The 26519-nt window shown below is 41.8% G+C and overlaps 1 protein-coding gene across 1 annotated transcript in view; it reads right to left on the reverse strand.

The window, feature by feature from the left end:
• LOC147732849 (nicotinamide N-methyltransferase-like) overlaps positions 1–26044 on the reverse strand; it is a 186779-nt gene extending 160735 nt beyond the window's left edge. The window contains exon 1 of the mRNA XM_086957394.1: positions 25827–26044. Coding sequence (XP_086813520.1) covers positions 25827–25980 — 154 coding nt within the window. The 5' untranslated portion in view covers positions 25981–26044. The remainder of the gene's footprint in view (positions 1–25826) is intronic.
• Positions 26045–26519: the final 475 nt, after the last annotated feature.

Genomic DNA, 26519 nt, shown 5'->3' on the forward strand with positions numbered 1-26519 from the left:
CTCTGCACGCTCCCAGCGTGCGCTGGACCAAGGAGAAAGGAAACTACTGCTGACCACACCGGGGGACTGCGAGGACCAGCAGCCTCTAGCTATTACAGCTGGTGCCTCTTCCCCCGGTGGCCACGCCCCCTCATCACCGCACAACATAAGTACAAGTTCAGTCCCTCCCGCAGCGCGGGACGCAGCGCGGGACGCAGCGCGGGGCGAAGCCCGGGCAAAGGGCGGGCCCGTTTAAGCCCGTTCAAGACTGGACTGGGCCATTTTATTTTCCGGTTGGTACTTTTGAACTCACCATCTTTTATTGTTACCGTTAGAGCATATTAACTTTTATCCCTGAATTTGCGTCTTTTAGCTCCACCAGTACTACCGACTCATTAATTGAAGTACAGCATGTCTCCTCGAAATACTAGAAATACTGTCAAAAAGCAGGCTATGGCCGCGGCCGAAGTCATTGGTCCGATTGACCAATTTATAACTAAGGTCAACGATGCCATTGAGCAGGGTATTATTTTATTAAATCGCCGAGTCTCCCAGGACCTGGCCATAGCAAGGCGTTCTTCTATGGGCCTACTTGCCTCTGCGGTAACTCCGCTACGCCCAGCAGAACTACCCCTGCCAGTGTTAGTCCATGCAGAGGTAAACACGGTGCCCAATACAGTGGATCTCTCTGCAACTTTGGATTTGTCAGTTTCTCACCTGTCCCTCGAAAAATCCCCACTTATCTTTGCCACCCACATTACCCCTGATCCCTCTCCAACCACAGTTAGGGGTATACGAGAAGGGGCTATTCCCAAAAAAAAGTCCAAAAGAAGGAAAACTGCCCATTTACAGCACACTACTACCTGTCCATCCATGACCATTTCCAAAACCCCCTCCACCTCACATCTCTCCCAACCCAACAACCCGGTTTTAACCCCCGATCAACCACCCACCCCCACGCCAGCACCTCCAACGACTCTTACCGTTGATAACATAAATCTTAGTAGCTCCAGTAGCTACGGTAGCGACAGTAGCCTGGATGACAATGGGAACATAACTAATATTACCTGTAATAATGATACCCTGTTGCTTAATAAAATAGGTGAACTAGTTAAGTTGTACCTAACCCCAATTGAAAAGGTATTACACCAGGTGCAAACTCAACTAGTTCAACTAACTCATTTGTCCTCCGCTCTTGATCAAGTCAAGATCAGTACAAAAAATTCTAATCCTGCTCCAGGGAAATCCCTACCAAATAACAGCAAAACCAGTAAGCCCAGTTTGGCAAAAACGATTGCTTCAAATAGCAACTCTAACCAAAAAACCTTGCCGAAACCCAACCAAAAGCAACCACCACCTGCTCAGCCTAAGCCCCAACCCCCACCCAAGGCACCGAAGCCTTTACCACCACAACCTCCGATCAATTCCAACAATTCAAATGTCCAACAGTCTATTCAACAAAAAACCCCTCCTCAGCCTACCCTTCCCACTCTAGTAACTTCCCACCCGAAGCAACAACCGGTTGGCTTTACCAATGTCCCCAGAAACCGTAAGAGAGGGCCCCGTCCTGTACATCTTCCACCTGAGGCATCCCCTTATGTGGTAATAATGACGGGTGTCCCGGAACTCCCCCCCAGCCAAGATGAGCCAATTTGGTCACTAAAAAACAAAGTTATCTATTGGTTGTCCAATAACAGACCCTTACCAACTTTCTTGGACAACAGAGTTACCACCGTTCGCAGAGTGCCATGGCTCGGCACTGTGCCCAAAAACATCCAGGGCGACTGCATCATAGTGAACTTTGATGACCCCAAGACGGTAGAGCACATTTGCTCCTGGGGTGACCGCACTTCTGATGAAGGGATAGCCACCTATAACCTGTCATACTTTTACCCCCCGGTTCCGCGTCATAATGCAGCCCCCCCTAGGAGCTGGACGAGAGTAGGTATTTGGGACGGGAACAGAGACCATGGACACTGGGCAGGTTATGGTTTCTCCAACTCCGCCTTCGGACATCCTTCCAATTGGAGAGGTCCATCATTATCAAATAGATATGAATGTTTGGACATGGTTGACTGACCATCAGTCCCCTCCGATATCATCCAAGGTACCATAGATATTCAGACCCCCACAACCCTCTCCCTAAGTAAAAATTGGGTGGTAACGCCCAACCATCCTTTCCTGCCAGGTGCTGTCATTGAGTCCTCCACTTCACTTTCAAAATCCCCATCATACTTACCATTTTCGCAGGTTCGTGCTCTCAGCTCTCCTCCTCCTATTATTTCGGAGGAGATACTTAAAAGCCAACAAACTAGGCTATCCATATCAACCAGTTTATCTAATAACATTGCCCCTGCTACTAATCCGTCCTTTCACATCCGTGACCCAATACCGCCTGACCACCTGTTGACCTCACATTCCCCTTTACCCTCTACTAGAGATCTCGCAATCATGTACTGGAATGTAGCGTGCCTGAGGTCAAAAACACACCTACAGCCCTGGATTGACCTGGTTAACAGCCATGACATAGTCTGTCTCCAGGAAACCTGGGCTATAGAGCCGATTCATATCCATGGCTTTAAAACCTTTCATATGCCCGCTACTCCATCAGTTCAAGGTAGACACAAGGGTGGTCTGGCTATTTACGCCTCGAATCAAATTCCGTTTACCATGTCTGAAACAACCCAGGTGTCTGCAATATCCCAAATTCTTAAGTTTACTGTTAAAAGCTCTGTTTATTATGTTATAAACATGTATAACAATGAGCCACTGGCTGACAGTGTAAAATCATTGATGGAAATCACTTCATTCCTGCATGAACAGAAAGTTAAAAATGTACAGTCACAATGTTATTTTGTATGGGGTGGGGATTTTAATGTTTTTTTATGTAGTAATTATAACAAAGGTATATGTGGCCTTCAAGATGAGCATGACTCTCCCATTATCCACTTTGCCCATTCTAGATTAGGGTCAGCTTTTAATGCATCTTTATTCTCACTGGAACTCGAATTTGCGAACGAACTTGTAACACCAGTCGTCGACTTTAAGCCAACATTCCATGGCAGAGGACTGTTGTCCACGATCGACTTTATACTGTGTTCGCAGATCCTAGGACCCAGACTAAAAAAATTTTCTACTGGTACAGACCCTTCTAGCGACCACTACCCCAACAGCATTACTATAACTCTTACCTTGGCTCCCATACCTAGCACTAAGCCCAGCATTTTAACGCAGCAATCACTGGAGATGGGTCGAACTAATGGCTACACAGTAAAGTGGTCTAAGATCAACCCCAAAGAGGTCACTGAAAAGGTCATTCAACAAACTCTTCCCCATATAAATACCTGTTTAGATGAGACTTCATCTCCCCAGCAAATTTTGTGTAGTTTTGCAAAGATTCTAGAAACCATGCGGCAGGAACTTACCCGCCAACATAGCAAGAAGAAAGATAAAGATAGTCGGGGGTGGTTTGACTCCGACTGTCGTAGGGCCCATAATGCACTCAAACGGGCCCTCCATAGCCAAGACAGGGACACAGTTTTAATTACTTTTTTAAGAAGGCAATACAAATTGGCCATAAAAGCCCGCAAACGTGAAATAAAAAATAACCTCTGGGCTCAACTCCATGAGAGTATAAAATCAAAGGACAGTACGCTATTTTGGCGAACAGTCAAGTCCCCATTTCTTGCAGACGACACCGCCTCTTCCCACTTGGATGTGGCGGTACCCGCCGAAAAATGGGTTGCCCATTTCTCCCAGATATTTGGGAACCCTTTACCAACTACCGACGATACCATTCCTGGGGAGGCCTGTTCTAGCAGTAACAACATCTACCCAATAGACATCCATTTTGACCTCGGTGACGTGAACATAGCGCTAACATCCTCCAAGACTGGCAAAGCCCCCGGCCCTGATGGGGTTCCCTTAGATATTTTTGTGAACAACCTTGAACTATGGTCCCCAATAGTAACTCAAGTTATGTCAGCAGTCTCACAGGTTGGTTTAATTGACTCGTGGTCCACCTCTGTCCTTCTCCCTATCTTTAAGAAGGGAGATAGAGATAATCCAGCTTGCTACCGACCAATTTCCCTCTTGGACTCGCTGGGTAAGGTTGCTGGGAGACTCCTCCTGGAACGTCTCCAGGACTGGGCGAAGGAGAATAAGATCATCACAGACCTCCAGTTTGGGTTCCAAGAGGGATTAGGTACGGTTGAACAGGCGCTTAATCTCACTCTACTTATGGGGAAATATGCTTGGGCCAAAGGAGATAAACTTTATTTGGTCTATGTGGATCTAAGCTCCGCATTCGATTGCGTGATTCACTCCAAGCTATGGGAGATCTTAAGCAAACTGGGAGTAGACCCTCCAATCCTGAAGTTTCTCCGCGAGCTTTATTCGGATGCCAAAGCCTGTGTGAGGTTCGGCATTAACGGAGAGCTAACGGATACATTTGGAATCACAAAAGGAGTTAGACAGGGGTGTGTCCTTGCCCCATTTCTATTCAACATCTATACCAACGGCTTGGAACAAGCAATGCTGATAGGGAACAAGGACCTCCCCTGTATAAAAGCCCGCCCGATTCCAGCGCTTCTTTATGCCGATGATTCGGTAATATTAGCAAGGACACCTAACCAGCTCCAATTGCAACTCAATAAGTACTGCCAATATATGCTCTCCCTCGGTCTTAGAGTTAACAAATCTAAGACCTTTGTAATGCATATTGGTAAGAAAGCCCAGAAATGTAAGCCCATCTATATTGAGAACACTAGACTAGATAGCGCTAGGTTCTATCCATACTTAGGAATCCTCATTGACCATCAAATGTCGTGGAAACCTGCTATATCTAGTAGAAAATTGCAGCTCCAGCGTACAACATCAGCACTAACCTCATTCTCAAGGAAACTGGGCAAGCCCGCTCCTGCAGCAATATTGCAAATTTATCAAGCCAAATGTGTGAGTGTGGCCACTTATGGAGCCGGTGTATGGGGCTACGCCCCAGTCCAAGAGCTCCAGGTAGTTGAAAACGACTTCCTGAAGTACATATTAGCTCTCCCTAGAAGTGCTTCCAACTACGGTATCCATATGGAACTCGGCCGGGATTACCTATCTGACATCATAAGGTACCAGCCAATTCTCCTGTGGCACCGTATATGGACCAAGGAGCAATGTCTCCTAACCCGGTCGCTAATAACTGACTGCCTCACCCTGACCCATTGGAAAAAGATTCCCTGGCTGTTGTACGTATTCAATTTTTTGAATGATTTGAACTGTCTAGAGTTTTTTATAAACCCTATTTCACTTTTGACAATATCTAGAAAGTCTTTAAAGAATCTATGTGTCTCGCATCTGAGGGATCTACGCCAGTGCGCCGAAATCAACAAGCAGTCGACGACCCATCTAATGTCGATCCAATCCTCATATGGCCTGCAACCCTACCTGTCTTTTTATTTGTCCAACTACGATAGATATGTTTTAACTCGTTTTAGATTTAACTCTTTCTATCGCCTTGTCTCATTTCCCACGCCTTCAGACTGGTCACGTGAATTGGCCAAATGTCCCTGCGATGACTGTACACCTCAGTCTATGTTACATGCAATTTTATTCTGTACTTTCTATGAAACTCCCCGCAAACGTTGGTTGGTCCCTTTGCTTAGAACACTAGGACTGAGAAGATGCAGACCAGCCCTCCTGGCACTACAATGTCTAGACTCTCCCCATGTTGCAAAAACAGTTGCTTATTATTTGAAAGCTTGCATCAAAATTCGGTCTAACCTTGCGGCGTCTGCACAGTAAATATTATTTTTATACTGTTGTTACTTTTAATATCAACAAAAAGAAAATTGTTTTTATGCTAAAACTGACATCTTATTGTACATAGCAGCTAACTACTATATGAAAACCAAAACGTTGTAAATAACTGTCTTTGTACTGTATGATTTACTTTTATGATTGTAAATTCAATCGAATAAAGTTATCTTCGATTCGACCCAAAAATGGTGCAAGGGCAATCAAAAAACGCTTTCATGTGTCTTAAGGACATTTTAAGTCACTGAGGAAACACAGGTGATGTAATTGTGAATTGAGGAAAAGAAACTCCACATTTTTCAATTACATCATCTGTGTTTCCTAAGTTTATGAATAACATTGTGCAGATGAAGTTTAGGTCTGTCCACGGACACAAAAGAGATCTGGCCTTTGTTCAAGAGTGAAGTGGATATGACTTACTTCATTGGTAGGCCTTCACATGTATTATCTCCTCTGTATTCTTTAAAAAGCGTAAATCTCATCTGCAATTGTGAGTAGGCCTCACCTCAAACAAACCTCTGGATAGGCCACACCTTATCGTCATCCTGAATCAATCATTTAAAATGTTAGGGACAGATTTATGATAGGTGTATGCCTGTTTTGTACCACTGTGCGTCACTTTTGTGACGCAGTGGTGGTGCAAAAGATTTGCTATGTTAAATACTAAGTAGGGTGTTAAGTTTTTGATGACTGTTATTGATTTACTGTTTGGTAATAGTGGTTAATAACATTTTTTAATATATTTTACCACAGATTCAACTGCAGATCATTTCAAAATTTGAAAATGCCAACTAAGAATCGAATTAGAAAGGCTACAAAACGTCAAAGACAGCAGGTTCATCTATTACTGCAGCAGTCCTCTACAAAAAAACTTGTCAAGTCACCAAGAAAGCTCCGGGTAAGACCACAAAATCATTCATAAGAAATATTTGTAGTAAAAAAATTCTACAGAAAATGTTTCAGTCCAGAAAAAGAGAAGCAATTTAAACGGAAAGGAAAGACCAATCAAAAATGTTACTGCTAGAGCAAGAGATAACTCTGTGCATGATAGTAGAAGGAAACAACAGTTTAGGGACATTCGAAAACGAATGATCCGCAAAAGGATAATAGTCAATTTGTTAAAAAATATTAAGAAAGGCCAACAGAAAGTGGCATTTTATAAGAAAAAGAAAAATGTAGAGAAAATTATTGATCAGGCTTTTGAAATTAAGCGAAAGTTATTTATTTTGGTAGTCAATAGAATTAGGAAACTAAACAAGGTAATTTCTGATTTCAAATCAAATAGTAGATGGAAGAGAGTAGTTAATCGAAGTAATTTTTGTGAAGTTTTTTCCGGAGAATGGATGCATAGTTCAAGTTGTGAGGCATTTTTTAATGAGGAGAGTTATTTCCAGGATAATGATTTGGTGCTTGCAGTTGACACCAGTGGTCGAGCTTATGAAGTGAAAGATGGTTGTCCAGTTGAAAAAGAAAAACTTGTGACAACAGAGACAGAAGAGGTGTTAGGTAATGAGGTTTTAGGAAGACGTCCTAAGGGTCCTGTGTACATTTGGAAGTGTAGTAGTATTTGCAGTGTGCAACAGGATTCCATCAATTTGCTTTGTGATTTTGTACGGACATTTAATAAGAAAAGTTTGAAGCAGAAAATGAAGTTGTTGCAAGAATTAGATCCTTGCAGAGTGAGAGAAGTGACAGGTTTGCATGGTCATTCACTGGCTTGTCTTTCCAGGAGAGTATGTCAGAGTGTTTTTCATAATTTCAGGATGCTAGCAGTGCATCATAATAAAGTGAGGAAATTAGTGAGAATGTTGTATTATGCTAAGAGTCCAGCAATTATGCTTAAACAATTATGCGCTGCTCTTTTGCATGGTTCTGAAATAGATGTGAAGAATATTTGTGAAGAAATTGCGTTTTGTTACTTTGGAAGTAAAGATGAGAATGTTCAAATTGACCCAGAAGTAGAGGGTAATGTTGAAGATAATGTACAGGTTTCCAGTACAGATAATTTTCAGAAGGAAATTGCCACGTTTCAGGTGAAATCAAGTGAGAGGCCTAATTTCACTTGTGTGTGTTGTCGACGCACTTATTATAAGAATCAGATTAAGTTAGTGGATTTATATGCAAAAAGTGAAAGGGAAAATAATAGTGAATGGAAGGATTTCGCAACATACTTGATGGTAGAAAATTGTTTTGATTTGGGATCGGATCAACGTGTGTGTACTTATTGTTGTAACAAATTAAACCAAAACCAGATGCCTGCTAGGGCGGTTCATAATAATCTGGAATTGGTTGAGATTCCTTCTGAATTGAAGGATTTAAATACTTATGAATCTATTTTGATTCAAAGTATCCATCCCTTTCAGGCTATTGTAAGAATGGAACCAAAGACAGGGAAGTTGCCTCCATCAGATTTACAGAGAGGATTAAAGGGAAGAGTTGTTTATTTGCCTCTATATTTGAACAAAAACATTAACACAATTGGAGTAGAAAAAGTGGAAGAGGAACCTCTGGTCATCTTAGTTAATGGGGTTCCGACAAAGAATAAGAAAATATGGCAAGATTTAGTGGATGTTAGGAAAGTCAAAAAGGCAACATTGTATTTGAAAAAAAATAATAAGTACTATAAGAATGTATATGTTGCAGAAGAGGAAGTAAGTGATGAAGAGGATAGCGATTTGTGTGCTGGCCAAATTGAGAAAGTAGAAGCCTCTAAAAGTGAAGAAATATATGAACATTACAGTGTTCATCCTTTGCATTCCAAGGAAGTCATGGGGAATGCTATTGAGTTGTTTCAAATGAAACAAGCCAAAGGGAGTCCCATTAGTGTTTGGGAGGAAAGTTTGGAAGCTCGGTGTTTCCCACAGCTATTTCCAACAGGTCAAGGAGGAAGATATGATGAGCGACCTCATCAAATTCCTGCTTCTGAATACCGGACTTTACGATTGTATGCAGAAGATCCTAAGTTTCGTCAATGCATTCCCTATTTGTTTCATCTCCTGTTTGAAAGCGATCTGTCTGGACTGTCATATGCAGTGAACCACATCTTGAAAAGTGGTATACAGATGCGAAACATCTCGGCAAGTGACTTTATGCATAAAGTCAATGTCCAAGACAGTATTTTGGATTCTCACCTAATTAATCTCATGGCGTGTCAGCGTGGTACTAATGAGTACTGGTACCGTCGTCATGGTGATTTAAAATGCATGCTGAGGAACTTAGGAACTCCGACATGGTTCCTCACTCTGAGCTGTGCCGAGTATGGCTGGGAAGACTTACTTGAATTTCTACGAGAGGCAAATGGAAATATTGAAAACATTGAATTCAAGACACCCGGAGAACTGTGCTCTTTGGATCCAGTGAATGTATGCAGGTACTTCAATCATAGATTTGAAGCTATGATGTCTTTCATCATGAATAAGAAGAATCCACCTCTTGGAGAGGTGTTGGATTTCTTCTGGAGAAAGGAGTACCAAGCAAGAGGTGCTCCTCATATACATATGCTGCTGTGGATCAAGGATGCACCTAAATTTGGAACAGATCAGGATGACTTAGTGATGAGTTTCATAGAACAGTATTCTACGTGTGCTGTTCCAAACACAAAGGAGAAGAAAAGCCTAAGAGAACAAGTTCTACGTTTCCAAAGCCATCGTTGTGGAAAGTACTGTCGTCGTAAATTCAGAAACAAGGACAAGTTCTACACCAAATGTTGTTTCAACTTTCCACGACCGGTGATTTCTAAAGGAAGAGTGAACAGTTTGATGTCTTCTCTGCGACATAATGTGACGAGGAAATCACCCAAAAATACATACAATTTGAAAAGGAACGAAGAGTCCAAGTACATCAACGACTACAACCCAGTGATTTTGTCCATGTGGAATGCTAACATGGATTTACAGTTTGTGGCTGACAACTGTATGGCTGTGGCTCGGTATGTGACATCTTACATCACCAAAAAAGAAAAGACAGAATTGAAGGATATGTGGGAGGACATTTCCCATGAAAGAAGTTGTACAGTTTCAGTCTGAAGATGTTGTCGCATCGAGAAATCAGAGCTTACGAATGTTCTGACCGGTTGTCTTCAGCAAGTCTCTATGCCAAATCCAGGAGTATCGTTTGGGCGAGTCTTGGTCTTGCTGCAACGCGTAATCGAGTTCTGAAACCTGTGCGGGAAATTGAGTATTTGGCGGAAAAGGAGCCAAACAGTACCGACATTTTGAAGACCAACATGTTGGATACATATTATCCAAATCGAAGCAGTCACCTTGAGAATGTTTGTTTGTATGAGGTTCTACAAAATTACATATTCAAGAGGAACATCAAAGAAGATATTGAGAAAGGAGTGTATGCTGTAATTGGAAGTGAGGGATGTCTGGTCAAGCAAAGAAAATGCCACTTGGTAAACCATCGAAAATTGAGTGGCGAATCTCCAGAAAAAAAGGAGTTTTTCTATTTAGCACTTTTGCAACTTTTCAAGCCTTGGCGTGCAGAAGAGGAACTGCTTGGAGATTTCCTCTGTTACGAAGACTCTTTCACTGCCGCCAAGGAGACCATAGAATGTCCTGCTTTTCCCAAATATCAAGAAATGTTGACTTTGGAAATTGAGCAGGAAGCAACGATTGCAGCCGAGATTGCCAGAGACAGTTCTCAGGACAGTCAGAGTTCTGTTTCATTGAGTCAGGATCCACTAGGAGGACCTGTTATCGAAAATGAAGCTGCCACTGCTATGAATGAAGTGGAAAGAGCCATGGCACCTGCTCAGGAGGATGCAGTTAACTAAGAAGATTTGGAAAAACAACTCAACGTTGAGCAGAGGAAAATATATGACGAAGTTACCAAGCAAATTGATCATGGATTAAGTCATGAGAAGAAAGAGTGCTCATGTACGTCGTTGAAGCCTGTCCGACTGTACGTGAGTGGAGAAGCGGGAACTGGAAAAAGTTTCCTCATTAAAGCAATTTCTTGTTATTTGCAGGAAAGGACTGAGTCATCGCTGTCTTGTGTTGTCACCGCTCCAACTGGACTGGCAGCACATAACATTAAAGGTATTACTTTGCATTGTTTACTGATGCTGCCAGTGGAGCATGACAACAAATTATAATACCACAAGTTATCTGGAGATGCTTTTTGTGAAGTTTCAAGAGTCTTGAGGAAAATGAAACTTCTTATCATTGACGAAGTAAGCATGGTTTCCACTGTCATGCTTGCCTTTGTGCATTTGAGAATGCAAGAAGTTCTTAAAACTGAGTATGATGTGTTATTTGGTGGCAAACACATCATTGTTTTCGGAGATCTTCTGCAGCTGACACCAGTGAAAGGACAACCTGTGTTCAAAATGCTCACGCATGAAGATACCAGGAAGTGCCTAGGGAGCATTGGCAACGTCAATATATGGTTAAACTTCAATTATGCTGAACTGCATGAAAATATGCGTCAGGCGAAGGATGAAGATTACAAGAATATTCTACAAGATGTTAGAATTGGAAAAGTGACCGAGCATGGGAAAGAAGCTTTACATGCACGATTACTGTCAAATTTATATCCAGAACAAGACGTTGTGCCTGAGAATATTTTTCAGAAAATTACTGAGAAGAAATCCGGAATATGTTTGATGCCAACTCTTGCAGAATGTGCCATCTTCAACAACAAAATGTTGCATTTAGAAAAGCAAGAGATTGTGAAACTGGAAGCTATTGACAGAATAGAGCATATGGGAGCAACAATTATTTTGTCAGAGAATTTGAAATCAAAATTGGATTCATTAGAGAAGACTATATCTAAAACTGCGGGTTTTGAAAAGACTTTGCAGGTGTGTTTAAATTGCCGAATCATTTTGAGAAGGAATTTACATGTTGAAAGAGGTCTGGTAAATGGATCAATGGGTAATGTTGTTGATTTTGAGAAATACAGAAGTAGAGATGGAATTGAATTTTTAAAAATTAAATTTGATGGCATTGAGGAAGTACAGCTAATTGGTCGTTGCTCTGCTAGGTTTTTGCTTGTTAAAGACTTATATGTTCGCCGTAAGCAGTTTCCTGTTTGCTTGGCATATGCGGTGACAATCCATAAATCGCAAGGTTTAAGTGTAGACAGTGCATTGGTGAATATTGGCAGTTCTGTGTTCAAGGAGGGTATGGCATATGTGGCATTGTCACGAGTTAGAACTTTATCGGGATTGTACTTGATTGACTGTGATGTCACAAACATTTGTGCGGATCTAGATTGTGTTAAGGAATACAATAGGTTAAGAAGAGAATATGCGCCACATTTGCCTCAATATCCTTTGTTTGAGAAACGTGTGGTAGGCCGGAAACGAAGAAATATCAGTAATAGTAGGGAGGTTGTAGCAAAAAGCTCAAAAGTCGATGAACCGAAAATTGTAAGCAGAAAAAAAATGGATTCTGTTGAAGATGTTGTCGGTTTTCAATTTGAAAACAGTTCTGGTGTCAACTGCTATGCTAATGTAGTTTTTAATGTTGTCTTTTCACTAGAGACTTTAAAAGAACAGATTGTGATCAATTTGGAACAAAGTTTATGCTGTTTGTTGAATTCTGTGTTAGAGAAATGTAGCACTGATAGAACAAAAGTAGAAAGTGTGTCTGAAGTTCGTTATCTGTTGGACGAATGTTCAGGTCAAACAGAATTCTCTGAAAATATTCAGCAGGATTGTCAGGAGTTTTTAATGTATATGCTTGATGTATTGCAAGATGAGGGTGTAGATGTAGATCACCTGTTTGGGCTTTCTTATCAATGGCAGCATGACTGCGAGAACTGTAGGGTATCAAGTACTACTAGTGTAGATTCAGAAAGATTTATATATTTAACTTTGCCAGACAGTAAATCAGTGTCCTTTAATAAGCTAGTAAAAGCAGCTGATCACAACATGGAGTGTAGCCAATGTAAATCTGAAATGATGTCAACATTATTTATACGAAGATATGGCCAGTATGTCATTTTAATGTTCCAACGATGTAGGCCTGATGGAACAAAATTGACAACTTTTTGTTGCTTCGCAGTTGTCAATATCAGGAAGGACTTTTGTAACTGCAGCAATTATCTATCATGACGGTCCTTCAACAACATCAGGACATTACACAGCTTATTTAAAGTCTAGAAACGGCTGGTCATTCTGCAACGATTCTGTTATAACTTTCAAAAAAAAATTGCTGTATGACCTTAAAAATTCTTACCTGGTGTTTTTAAAACCAAAATTTTAAGGAAAGAATCTCGGGATGTGCTCTGAGGAATTTCAAGAGGTTCATGGAGTAGAGGGAATGTAAGTCTGCAATGCTGTCTAGATTATTGGTCAAAACTTTTGATTATAATGTCATTTTAAAAAATCCAACTATATAAACTTGATGCAAGTAAGTCTGCTTCATAGTAAGCAGTATCAGTGTCATAGGAAAAGTAGAACATGAGTGAGCAAGAAGGGTAAGATATTAGTAGTCCAGGATTGTGAAAGTAATCTTAAACGTTTTCTTTCTGAAACTTGCGAAAATAAAAAATGACGGAATTCCAAGAGTTGTAATAGCTCTAACATGATTTGGCCTTGTGGAAACATGTGGTAGAATGTGAGAAGTCTTTTATTGTATGTAACATATTTTTCAAAACGATAGAGGTTTTCTTTCAGAAAGTGGTGGGCTGAAAATATTAACAGCACAACAGAGTGTAAGCTGTTCATAGGACATCCTTCGACGTCATGGAAAGTAAGTTAATTTTAAGGAGTTTTGAATTCTGATTTCTTATGTTGTTTGGGTTTTTTAAACACAATCATTTTGATTGAGTTTTTTTTTCCCCGCTGTTACATGATGAATACCTTCAAGTCACTGATTTTAGTGAAATTTGATACATTCTGAGAACAGCAAAAATAAACCATTTAACATGTATAATTAATTCTCTACTTTTGTACTTATGATATACATTTAGAAATGTGAGGTAGACATGGAGAAAGTGAGGCTTCTGTAAGTGTCAAAGTTAATGCATACAGTGCTGCACTTCTGGGTACTGTTTTATTTTGAAACCTGAATAGGCCTCACCTCAAACAAACCTCTGGAAAGGACACATCTTATTTGCATCCTGAAACAATCATTTAAAATGTTAGGGACAATTTTATGATGGCTTTACATCTCTTTTGCGCTGCCATTGCATCACTGTTGTGATACATCAGCAGTGCAAAAGATGCACCATGTTCCAAAATAGGCCTCACTTCATCAGCATCAAGATACTGTTAGTTTAAAATATATATCTTTAGGACTGTGTAGGGGACGTAGAGAAGCAGAGGCTTCTGTAAATGTCAAAGTTGTTGAAAATCTGTTTGTCCCTCAACCTTTTCCCTTGTCTTTTCTAATTTTTAAATACATGTTTTAATATTTTTCAAATGTTTGTTCTCTCTTTCACAGATTGAAAGTATGAAAAAAAAAGTGAATGAATATAAGGTAAATGTTTTCTACTCTTTTCGTTACATTTCTATCACATTCACCTACTATAGGGCTTCAGACTAAAGAGCTTTAAACAAAGTTTAACTAAATGTGGCAATTTGGAGCTGTGCCCGTGGCTTTTATGTCAATGCGCAAGTGCATTGACCTAAAATGCGTGTGCACATTACCAAATCGCCCTCTGTTCCCTCAGGCGCACTCCTCCCACACCTTTGAAATGAAGATTAGCTTCACTTCAAAGGCCCCAGCTGCTTTACACCCTCATTCTGCTCTCCCCGCTCCGTCCCCTCCCCTGTCCGCTCGTCCCCCCCACAGTAACGCCACTCACACATGCAACGCCACTCACACATGCAACGCCACTCACACACACAACGCCACTCACACACACAACGCCACTCACACACACAACGTCACTCACACACACTACGCCACTCACACACGCAATTCACCCACGCAACGCCACTAATCCACGCAACGCCACTCATCCACGGAACGCCAATCATCCACACAACGCCAATCATCCACGCAACGCCACTCATCCACACAACGCCACTCATCCATTTGCAAAACAAAAAGGACAAACTCTTCTATTGTGAGACCTATTGCTTTTTCAATGCTTGATTCTTTCACTTCCTTATCTATTTTGTTTTCCACAATTATATCCTCTTCCATCTTTTCTTCGGTAAATAAATCTATTAAATAGCATCTCTAGTTTAGTCCCTATAGCTCTCTTTCTGTTAACATTACTCTCTATTTACTTCTCTTGTACTTACTCCTTTATTTTTTTATTTTTTTAAATTTGGGTTAGCTCCCGGTTCGTGTACCGGCGAGCGAACCGGAAAGCGAACTAAAAAAAAAACAGCTTGCCAGAGTGTTACACTTTCTAGCAATTTTTATATAAAGGGGAGGTAGTTCTGAAAATAACTTTTTTTTATGTTTTTGTAGTTTTATATATTTTTTTCTTTTTTCAACATTTTTTGGTTTTTTTTGTATTTTTTGAACAATTTTATGTTTTTTTTTGTTTTTTTTGAAAGGGAAAGAACAAAAAACAGGCATTGAAAAGGGCTCAACAGGAGCAAAAAAAAAATTATTGCTTGAGGCGTTTAGAGCATTGGTGTTTTTCAAATGCTAAATTTATTAATTTAACACTCATATTACCACAAGAAATTAAAGTGCCACAATATAAACAAGTAAACTTCATATGAACAATTTTTTTTTAAATATTTGGCACTGTTTCTCGTGCCTCTGCAACCGTCAGAGAAATATCAGCTGATGTCCTGGCCGCAGAAGTTGGAGGATTCTCTTGCAGGTCACGCATCTCTGCCCGGCTATAATTAAGTGGATGCCACCTCTGCATATGACGGTGCATTGTGTAGTTTCCAAAACTGTACTTTTTATCAGTGCCCCTGGATAATTCATCTTGGCATATAAGGCACGTAACATAGCGTGCATTAACTTTTTTCTTTCCTGCTGGAATAGAAAAAAACTGCCAGATAAAACTATTTTTGTAATGAGATACCCGGGGTAACTCTTTCACAGATCGTGGTGCCTCTTCTTCCTCCTCCTCTTCTGGATCCTCTTCCTCCTCTGGGTTTCCAAGGAACTGTGGAGGTGGTCCACTCTTCTTAAAGGGAGGTGGTGGTGGTGGTGGTGGGGATCCAGCAGCTGCAGCTACTACTGAAGCCATTTTTTTCACAGAGCAAAATAGGTCTTCCTTTCTCAAAGTTGAAAGTCAGAGTGAGAAAAAAGGTGGGGGTGAGGAAATATACATTTTTGGTCAAGTTATGTTCCCTAACGTGTACCCCACCGTCTCCATGTACGAGTTTAAAGTGCATGTAACTTCCCTCCTGTGCCAGTTATCGAGACGCAAATACATTTGCGTTCAACGTTAACATGTCCTCTTTCAGACCCGCCATGAACGGGTTCAATATTCAGTTCCTAAGTATGCTATGCCAACGTCTTTTTGTGGTGCACTTTACACGTTTTTCAGCTCTGGCGAAGCAGGCCCCGAATTCTGCCATCGAGCCTTTTTTCTGTCTTCTGACTCCGAACGCCTTAGCCTGGGCTGTCTCTGTACCCGTGACCTCTGCCTTACACCCTGCGCGGCTCACCGCGTTTAGCTCAGCCTGCTGCCTGCCAAGACTGTATTCAACCTTCGAATTATCTGTTCCGCTCCTCGAAAATGCATTCCTGCCTACTAGTTTAAGTAAACATTCCCCCCAGCTGCAGAGCAAAGGGCTCGGCCTCACTGTCTCCGTGCAAGTAATTCATAGCCTCTGTTACCATGGAAGGCCCATGCCCCCCTCGCATCTCATGCAGACACTTAGATGCTTATACACGCACTCACAGCCAGTATAGAATAGCTTCTGCCCCAGAGACCTTTTCCGTCCAGATAATATGGTTCCTAAACATCAGATATCAGATATGATAATGGTACAAGTTGATCTGACATGCCAGACTTCTGTCTCTTTCCGCTGGTGTAAATGTCAAGTCCCCTGCATCCTCCAGTCATACGTCATGCACCCGTCATGCAGCTGCGCGCGCATCCAGGCCTCAGGTTTCTGCTGACATTGCAAGATTCTGCTTTTGTTGCCACCCACTTATGACACTTACATGTGACGTTTCTAGCACACACCTCTATGTTCACGCCTAGTTCACGCCTTCTAATTACGTATCACTACCACGTGTGTGTCTTATCTTGTCTCTCTCAGCTGTTACGCCTACTGTATTGGTTCCTATCATACGATTTAAGTATAAAAGCTATGTATTGTCAATAAAATATTGCTCTATCCCTTCCTGCACCCCTGTGGTGGCAGGAATATGATATCCGGTTCAAGAACCATTCCTTTTTAAGGAATAAAACCCCTAAGAACTCTAACACCACGGACTCTGTCTCTTTCTTTCCGATTGAGTTATTATTGATTAAGTACTTACCTGCATAGAAATTAGGACGGTAAATCAAATATTTACCACAGGGGCTTTCATCATTTGGGAAAAAAAATAGTTCTAAACCAATGAAAAGTGTTATTTTTAGGTCACATGACCTAGTCTTACATCATTAGGAAACCAAAAGTGAAATGAACCAATGAAAAGTTTTATAAACAAGTCACATGATCTGTTCCGCTCAAGTTACGCGCTGCGCGCCGCGCCCCAGATCGCTACCGGTTCGCGGTCCGGAGCACTTTCATATATAGTTAGTTGCCCTAACTATATATCGTGCACCCGCAATCCACTGCTGATGATGTCACATATTACATCATTCATGACATGGTCAGTGACATCACTGATGACATCACTGATGACATCTCAAATGACATCACTGATGACATCACTGATGACAACATCCAGTGACTGTATGTTTCTGAAAAGTCAAAATATGTCTTACATATTGAAGAATGAGTGGATGTATAAGTGTTTGGATGAAGGATTTAGTAGGTGCATGACTAACTGTATGAGTGAGTGATTAAATGTATCTCACTGAGTGCATGGGTTAGTGACTAAACTGTTTTAATTTTTTGCATCATTATGTCTGTTGTTCTGTAAACTGCTGCATGTGCTGATCAGTAGCTATATGAGTAACTATATGGGTTTTTGATTGTTTGCCAAAGTATTTGTTTGGGAGACTGAGTATGTGTGTGAGTTGATGGAAGGTGTATGACTCTGTGTATAGATGTGTGAGCAGTTGATTCACTATATGTATGGGTTCAAAAGTGCATGTGGAAACAGCTGCATGTGCAGTTGACTGTGTGCATGAGTGTATTGCTGAGTGAATGGATATCTCAGTGCTACATGTCAAAGTAAGTACATATGTAAAACACAGTACATGTGAGAGTAGACATATATAAATAACTGTGCAGAAGAGCCAGTGAATGTGTGAGTGGCTGCATGGATCATTGAAAACTTGTATCAGTGATTCTATAAGAGAGTAAAAATATGTTAGAATATGTTTGAATTAGTAAGGTGTGTATAACTGTATAGTTGAGGAATTGGAGGTGTGATTGATTCTTTGCATGACTGAGTAGGTGTATGAGTAACTCCATGGATGAGTGACAATCTGTGAGTGTCTGTTTACACTAAGTGTATCTAAGGTTATATTAGAGTCTGAAGAAGTTCATCGTATTATCACATGAATGATGTCATCAGTGATGTCATCAGTGATGTCATTTGAGATGTCATCAGTGATGTCATCAGTGATGTCACTGGCCATGTCATGAATGATGTAATATGTGACATCATCAGCAGTGGATTGCGGGTGCGCGATATATAGTTAGGGCAACTAACTATATATGAAATTTCAATGGTTTTGTGTGAGTAAAATATGGTTTTGTAAATGCTAATTTCTAACTATATATGGTCTATAACCTATGGTTTTTTCAGTGTATATATATATATATATATATATATATCTTTTTTTTCTGTCCAACAAGTTGCCCTTGAGAAATGGCCACACAGGTAAGGGTTAAGGCTCAGCACGCCACAAGCAGCAGGAAGTCAGCAAGCTGCAATCCCTTTGAAGCAATACGCGTTTCGAGCTGTGGAAATGCTCTTGTTCACTGGCAAATGATGAAGGAAGCAAGTGAGTGTTAGAACATCTGATTTATTTAATTAGAAGTCCCGCCCCAGTGGGCGTTACCACAAAGGCATTCTGGTCTTGTAAGTTCCTGGGTAAAAGACTCCGTAATTCATATATGCACGTGCCATGCTGGCTCCATCATTGAATGTTCATCCCGGTTGGGAAAAGGTGTTGTCAGCTATGCTAGCCGCCTGCCAATATCTCCTTGTGGCTCAGCCCCCCACCTTCCTACTAGTGTCCAAATACTGAACACCCAGATCCGCACTTCCGCGGTGGGGCCATTCCGCGACCGAACGGGCCGCAATTAATTCTGTCCAACAAGTTGCCCTTGAGAAATGGCCACACAGGTAAGGGTTACCGCTCAGCACGCCACAAGCAGCAGAAAGTCAGCAAGCTGCAAACCATTTGAAGCCATACGCGTTTCCAGCTGTGGAAATGCTCTTGTTCACTGGCAAATGACGAAGGAAGCAAGTGAGTGTTAGAACATCTGATTTATTCAATTAGAAGTCCCGTCCCAGTGGGCGTTACCACAAAGGCATTCTGGTCTTGTAAGTTCCTGGGTAAAAGACTCCGTAATTCATATATGCACGTGCCATTCTGCCTCCATCATTGAATGTTCATCCCGGTTGGGAAAAGGTGTTGTCAGCTATACTAGCCGCCTGCCAATATCTCCTTGTGGCTCAGGCCCCCCACCTTCCTACTAGTGTCCAAATATCAAACACCCAGGATCCGCACTTCCACGGTGAGACCATTCCGCGACCGGACCGGCCGCAATTAATTCTGTCCAACAAGTTGCCCTTGAGAAATGGCCACACAGGTAAGGGTTACCGCTCAGCACGCCACAAGCAGCAGGAAGTCAGCAAGCTGCAATCCCTTTGAAGCCATATGCGTTTCGGACTGTGGAAATGCTCTTGTTCACTGGCAAATGACAAAGGAAGCAAGTGAGTATTAGAACATCTGATTTATTTAATTAGAAGTCCCGCCCCAGTGGGCGTTACCACAAAGGCATTCTGGTCTTGTAAGTTCCTGGGTAAAAGACTCCGTAATTCATATATGCACGTGCCATGCTGCCTCCATCATTGAATGTTCATCCTGGTTGGGAAAAGGTGTTGTCAGCTATGCTAGCCGTCTGCCAATATCTCCTTGTGAATAAGGCCCTCCACCTTCCTACTAGTGTCCAAATACTGAACACCCAGATCCGCACTTCCGCGGTGGGGCCATTCCGCGACCGAACGGGCCGCAATTAATTCTGTCCAACAAGTTGCCCTTGAGAAATGGCCACACAGGTAAGGGTTACCGCTCAGCACGCCACAAGCAGCAGAAAGTCAGCAAGCTGCAATCCATTTGAAGCCATACGCGTTTCGAGCTGTGGAAATGCTCTTGTTCACTGGCAAATGACGAAGGAAGCAAGTGAGTGTTAGAACATCCGATTTATTCAATTAGAAGTCCCGCCCCAGTGGGCGTTACCACAAAGGCATTCTGGTCTTGTAAGTTCCTGGGTAAAAGACTCCGTAATTCATATATGCACGTGCCATGCTGCCTCCATCATTGAATGTTCATCCCGGTTGGGAAAAGGTGTTGTCAGCTATGCTAGCCGCCTGGCAATATCTCCTTGTGGCTCAGGCCCCCCACCTTCCTACTAGTGTCCAAATATCAAACACCCAGGATCCGCACTTCCACGGTGGGACCATTCCGTGACCGGACCGGCCGCAATTAATTCTGTCCAACAAGTTGCCCTTGAGAAATGGCCACACAGGTAAGGGTTACCGCTCAGCACGCCACAAGCAGCAGGAAGTCAGCAAGCTGCAATCCCTTTGAAGCCATATGCATTTCGAACTGTGGAAATGCTCTTGTTCACTGGCAAATGACAAAGGAAGCAAGTGAGTATTAGAACATCTGATTTATTTAATTAGAAGTCCCGCCCCAGTGGGCGTTACCACAAAGGCATTCTGGTCTTGTAAGTTCCTGGGTAAAAGACTCCGTAATTCATATATGCACGTGCCATGCTGGCTCCATCATTGAATGTTCATCCTGGTTGGGAAAAGGTGTTGTCAGCTATGCTAGCCGCCTGCCAATATCTCCTTGTGGCTCAGGCCACCCACCTTCCTACTAGTGTCCAAATACCTAACACCCAGGATCCGCACTTCCGTGGTGGGGCCATTCCGCGAACGGACCGGCCGCAATTAATTCTGTCCAACAAGTTGCCCCTGATAAATGGCCACACAGGAAAGGGTTACCGCTCAGCACGCCACAAGCGTATATATTACAACACTCTCTCTCCCTTGATGGAAAAGATGAGCCGCAAACGCAACAAAGATGCTTCCAAGCATTTTATTCGAGCAGATTGTGGGCATTCCCGACGTGTTTCATTCCATCTTGGAACTTCATCCGAGGTAAGCCCAGACAAACAGGAAACCGATTGCGAGTCCCCACAGGTGAAGATTTTTAACCTTTGTCAGCCCTCTAGTGGACATCACTGTGATGCTGTTTTGCAGTGCATGGTGGTCTACGTGGTCTCGCAAATCGGTCCAAAATTTTAAACCCCCCAGTGAGCTGCCTTTTACAGTATTTCTGTCTCGATGGAGATGGTCTCCAATTCAATGTTGCTCAGCCTGCGGTCTCACTATCAAAGGCAGCTGCAGAACCATGCCAAATTCCAGTATTTGGCGGCGTTAATTTCCCATGATTCATTCAGCACGAGTCAACAAAGGTGGTCCGGGACTGGGAAATAGTAACGCACTAACTGGCAGTGCGTAGCTCTGCGGCAGGACCATGTAGCTATACATTACAATACTCTCTCCCCCTTGATGGAAATATATATATATATAGTGTAATTCACACCCACATCCCTGTATTATGAACCAGGCAGAAAATGTGGATAAGCACTCCCTCCCTGTAAATTCTTAACACTTTCAGTTGATGGTTTTACGCTTTTGGATTTAACTTTCTTTCCTTGTATCACACCTGGAGGATGTCTACTGCACTCTTAGATGCAGATGGATGGCTCTATTTTAAGTATTATCTGGAGTCTTGTTTGCAGCGATCTCAAGTGATCCCATGGCAGGACAGTAGCATATAGCACAATCAGTATACTTTTTTTGCAAGTTCATTCTAACGCAATTGTCCCTGTTTGAACACCTATTGTGAACCATACAATACATTGAGCAGGCTGCGGGTCAGCCCCTTACTCATGATTAAATGGCTTTCTTCTTTCTTTACCTTTAATCACTCCATGGGAGTACATCCCACCACCTTTGTAAAGCTGTGTGTGGAGCTGCAAACCACTCCCTCTCTAGCAGTCTATTTAAATATGTCCTGATCATCAAGTCCTTGCTTCACTGCCTTCCTCATTGCAGTGCTTTAAATGAAGAGCTCAAAAGTGAGGATCTCTACAGTGACTCATCATCAAACTTTTTTGGGCAAATGTTGGCACTGCCTATTGGAAGTAATGCCAAAGGAAAAAAACATTGGCTAATATATTAGCTCTGCCTTTTAAAGTGAGAAATATCAGCTCATTCTTCTTGGCCAGTTTTAGAGTTATATGGATAATCCTGCCTCACCATCATTCCTAGGACCGTATCCTACAATTGCCTACAGACACCAGGGTTCTCAAGTTGTAGGTGCTTGAATCTACAGGCGTACAAATCATGAACAGCAACAGCCATCTTTAAGAGTATTATTTAAGCAGACTGCACTCTATCAGTGCTGCTTGTGCAAATAAGAAAGGCTGCAGGCATGTGACCATTAATCAGATCGGCTGCATGTGTGCAGCACTGCAGTGACATCAAGAAGTGTGTGTGTGCACATGGAGCCTGTCACAACCCAGATCTAAGAATATTGGGATGTTAAAGTACACTGACAATTTAAGCTTACCAATGGAAGAGTCCAGGGAGCTTATTAACGAGCCCACTGCACTGCCGGAGCATCACTTTTTATGACACTCCAGTGGTGCAGGTTACAAAATCATATCTATGAGGTCATGCAAAGCCACTGAGTGTGGCTTTGAATGGTCTCATAGATATGGAGTAAGGCAAGGCAGCGCAAATCCCTGTGTTGCCTTACTCTGCGCTCGTGAGGCATTCCAGTGCTTTGCGATGATCTTTCACATGCAACACCTATGGACTTTGACTCTACCCCAAATGTACAAGAGCATGTAAAACTGGGGGAGCGCCAAATCTTTATGCCTCCCGAGGTGAGGCATAACAAGGAGAAGTTTCTTTATTCCTCCTTGTTATTTCCTCTTTCTATGTCTTCAGCATTCTGCAGCACACATAAAAAGAGGGAAACGCCTCATGAGAATGGTTCTGTGGAGGAAGATGACCCTTCCTGCACAAAAACAATTTAGCCGACAACACAGACACCCTTGCACCACGGTGCAAGGGTGCCTGTGTTGGCGCTAGGCAACTGAAACAGTGCCAGGACAGGCAGAAAGGACAGGAATGCACTGTATTGCATAAATAAGCTTCCATCCTGCCCTTTCACTTTAGCATAGGGCAGCGCAAGATGACTTGCAGCGCTGCCCTATGCCAAATTGCCGTAAATAAGGGCCTATTTGAATTTAACGACCCAGAACCAAAGGGCCAGGGCACCACCGGGGTGCTTGCATATCCCCCCGCTGCATCTTACAACAGTTCAGGTGTCAGAGACTGACGTGGAATATACATATAGCACAACAAAGTTGGAGAGGGTCCAAGGGGAAACTATATTTAAAGACCACTCAAACCAGCCTGCACCCCCAAGTAGAATAGTAACAAAAAACAAAAACTGGTTGCAGTCTATACTGAATATTGAGCCAATGGAATAGAAGCAAGCGCATTTGTGTTAGACAACTAATGTGTGTGAATGAAAGGAAATGAATTCCATCAGCCCAACCATATGGTGTAACTTCGTCATCTGGGATTGAGAAGGGTCATTGTCCAGATAAGGAGACACACCTGGTGATGTTGTGTGTGCTTCTCCAATTCTCCAAGACCACCCAAATGGATCCGACCTTGAATGTTATATGTGGGTATAATGGTGTGGGAAAATAAATTGCAGTGAGGTAAATAATGTGAAACAAAGATCAAAAAAGGTGCTAGTTAAAATTGGCTACCATGATGTAAGGAATTGTTTATTGGGAATAAATCATGGTGTCAAGATTAAAAGAAAAGTGTATAGCGGTCTGAAATAATGACTGCCCTATAAAGTTGGTATCGGGGTCAACATGTTTCTGCCATGCAGGGGCGTCTCCCCTACCAGGCTTTCATCAGGACCAAAAATAGAATACACTACTGCAACGATGTACATAAATCAAAATAAATTATGTTACCAAATAATAATACTGGAGAATGGGCCATCCCCGAGTTACTCACTCGGTCGGTATTTCCAAAATTCTCAAAAAGTATTCTTTCCCAAAGAGTCTTGGGAGTAAACCTCACCTCTCCTGGCCACGTCTCAGGATTTGGAGGCCCCGCTCTGTCCGTCAGTACCTCTGGCCTCGTCCTGACTCTTTGGGAAAGAATCCTTTTTGAGAATTTTGGAAATACAGACGCAGTGAGTAACTCGCGGACGGCCCATTCTCAAGTATTATTATTTGGTAACATAATTTATTTTGATTTATGTACATCATTGCAGTAGTGTATTCTATTTTTGGTCCTGATGAAAGCCTGGTAGGGGAGATGCCCCTGCATGGCAGAAACATGTTGACCACAATACCAACTTTATAGGGCAGTCATTATTTCAGACCGCCATACACTTTTCTTTTAATCTTGACACCATGATTTATCCCCAATAAACATTTCCTTACATCATGGTAGCCAATTTTAACTAGCACCTTTTTTGATCTTTGTTTCACATTATTTACCTCACTGCAATGTATTTTCCCACACCATTATACCAACATATAACATTCAAGGTCGGATCCATTTGGGTGGTCTTGGAGAATTGGAGAAACACACACATCATCAGGTGTGTCTTCTTACCTGGACCATGACCCTTCTCAATCCCAGATAACGAAGCTCCGCCATATTGGTGGGCTGATGGGATTCATTTCCTTTCATTCACACACATTAGTTGTCCAACACAAATGCGCTTGCTTCTATTCCGTTGGCTCAGTCTTCAGTATAGACCGCAACCAGTTTTTGTTTTTTGTTAATAGTGGAATACACATAAACACCAACAAGGTAAAATTGAAAATGAAAATTATTGGCCACATAAGTGGATTTTCCAAAGCTGCAATTTCCATTAGTAGCAGCACACGCTCACATTAGCTGTTTATGGCCCTTTTAGCGCTCATCATAAACTGGACGTGAATAAAAGGTGTTGTGAATCATAACCCATATCAGTAGGACTCTGTCCTGCAGCTTCATACATATTAAAATGTATGAGGACATTGAGAGGTTTTCATCTGATTAGTAACCACAATTGCATTTTTCAGTTGGCCCATTTTTTACGGATATTAATATTTTTGTTAAAAATTATTAAATGCATATGCAGAACTGTGTTTATATCATTTGCATATTTCTCTTATCTCTGTTACCTTTTATAGTGGCAGTCCTCTGAATAAATCCTATTTTTCTTAAATGTCAAATACATTAATATCTGATTTTGTTTTGCACTAATATGCTATAAGATTCTTTGTTTCAGCTTAGATTTTTGTTCATCTAAACTTGATGACCCATCCCAACAAAGAAAAATCAAAAGATTATTGCAAACATTGGTGGGACAGTTGTGATGCGAACTACAAACATATTGACAAATGAAGAAATCAATTTGAATACATAGTCACATTGCCAACTCCAACGGGCAAGGCTATGTACCATTTGGTGGTACAAAGTTAATACAGTACTGTATTTAATCTGGTCAAATGGGTCACATATTTCAGGGTGTATAAAGGTGGAGGGATTAAGGCTCAATCGAACTGATGAAACATGATGAAATATTAATCATTATTGTCTGAAATAAAAAGCACAGACGCAATTAAATAAAACTTCAGATTTACTAGTATACCTTAACATGCTAAATTAAAAATAAATCACTGCAGTCATGTTGCTACTTGCCTGATGAGAAGGTTTCATGCAGCTTTTCCAGTATAAAAGGCAACATGTTGCCAGTGACATATTCCTTGGAGTTTGGATTGCAGTACATTTGAAAATAGCTCTCTGTATCAAACTCCTTTTGATACAAATCTTTTAAATCGGATTCAGAGTCCATCGTGTTAGCTTGAATATCTGGAACAAAATGTGGCAGTTTTATCGCACACAAAGCCTTTTTCTTGTTGCGAAATGGATACTAGATACTCTGCCAAGCTTGTGATAGTCGTGGTGAGAGCCAAACGCACCTTATGTAACCTCTCAGTTTATAATGCGTCTCCTCTTTGACGAAAGCGGGGCTGCCAACAAATCGAGCTACGCCTTAATCACGAGTCTGGGAAGGTCTTGTAGCTGGCTGACAAAAACCGTCTGAGGCGCATTACATTAGCTACATGCCTTGCTCCTTGTTGCACATACTGCACCTGGGGGAAGAAATTTAAATCATAGAAATGTGACCGTATATCTTTTGACCAACACTTTCTGAAGAGCGTGGTTCGAATCCGAGCATCGTCTCTTTCTATTATTCTTGGCAAATCACTGAATCTCACTGTGTTTATTAAAATAAAAAAGTGACCTAGTGTAAAGTAATCTGGGGCTCATGTAAACCGTCACAATTCATTTGGGCTAATTTCGCTTTATAGAAAAAATATGCCAAAAACA

This window comes from Lissotriton vulgaris, chromosome 2_1, assembly GCF_964263255.1.
Source record: "Lissotriton vulgaris chromosome 2_1, aLisVul1.2, whole genome shotgun sequence".
In the NCBI taxonomy this organism is placed as follows: domain Eukaryota; kingdom Metazoa; phylum Chordata; class Amphibia; order Caudata; family Salamandridae; genus Lissotriton; species Lissotriton vulgaris.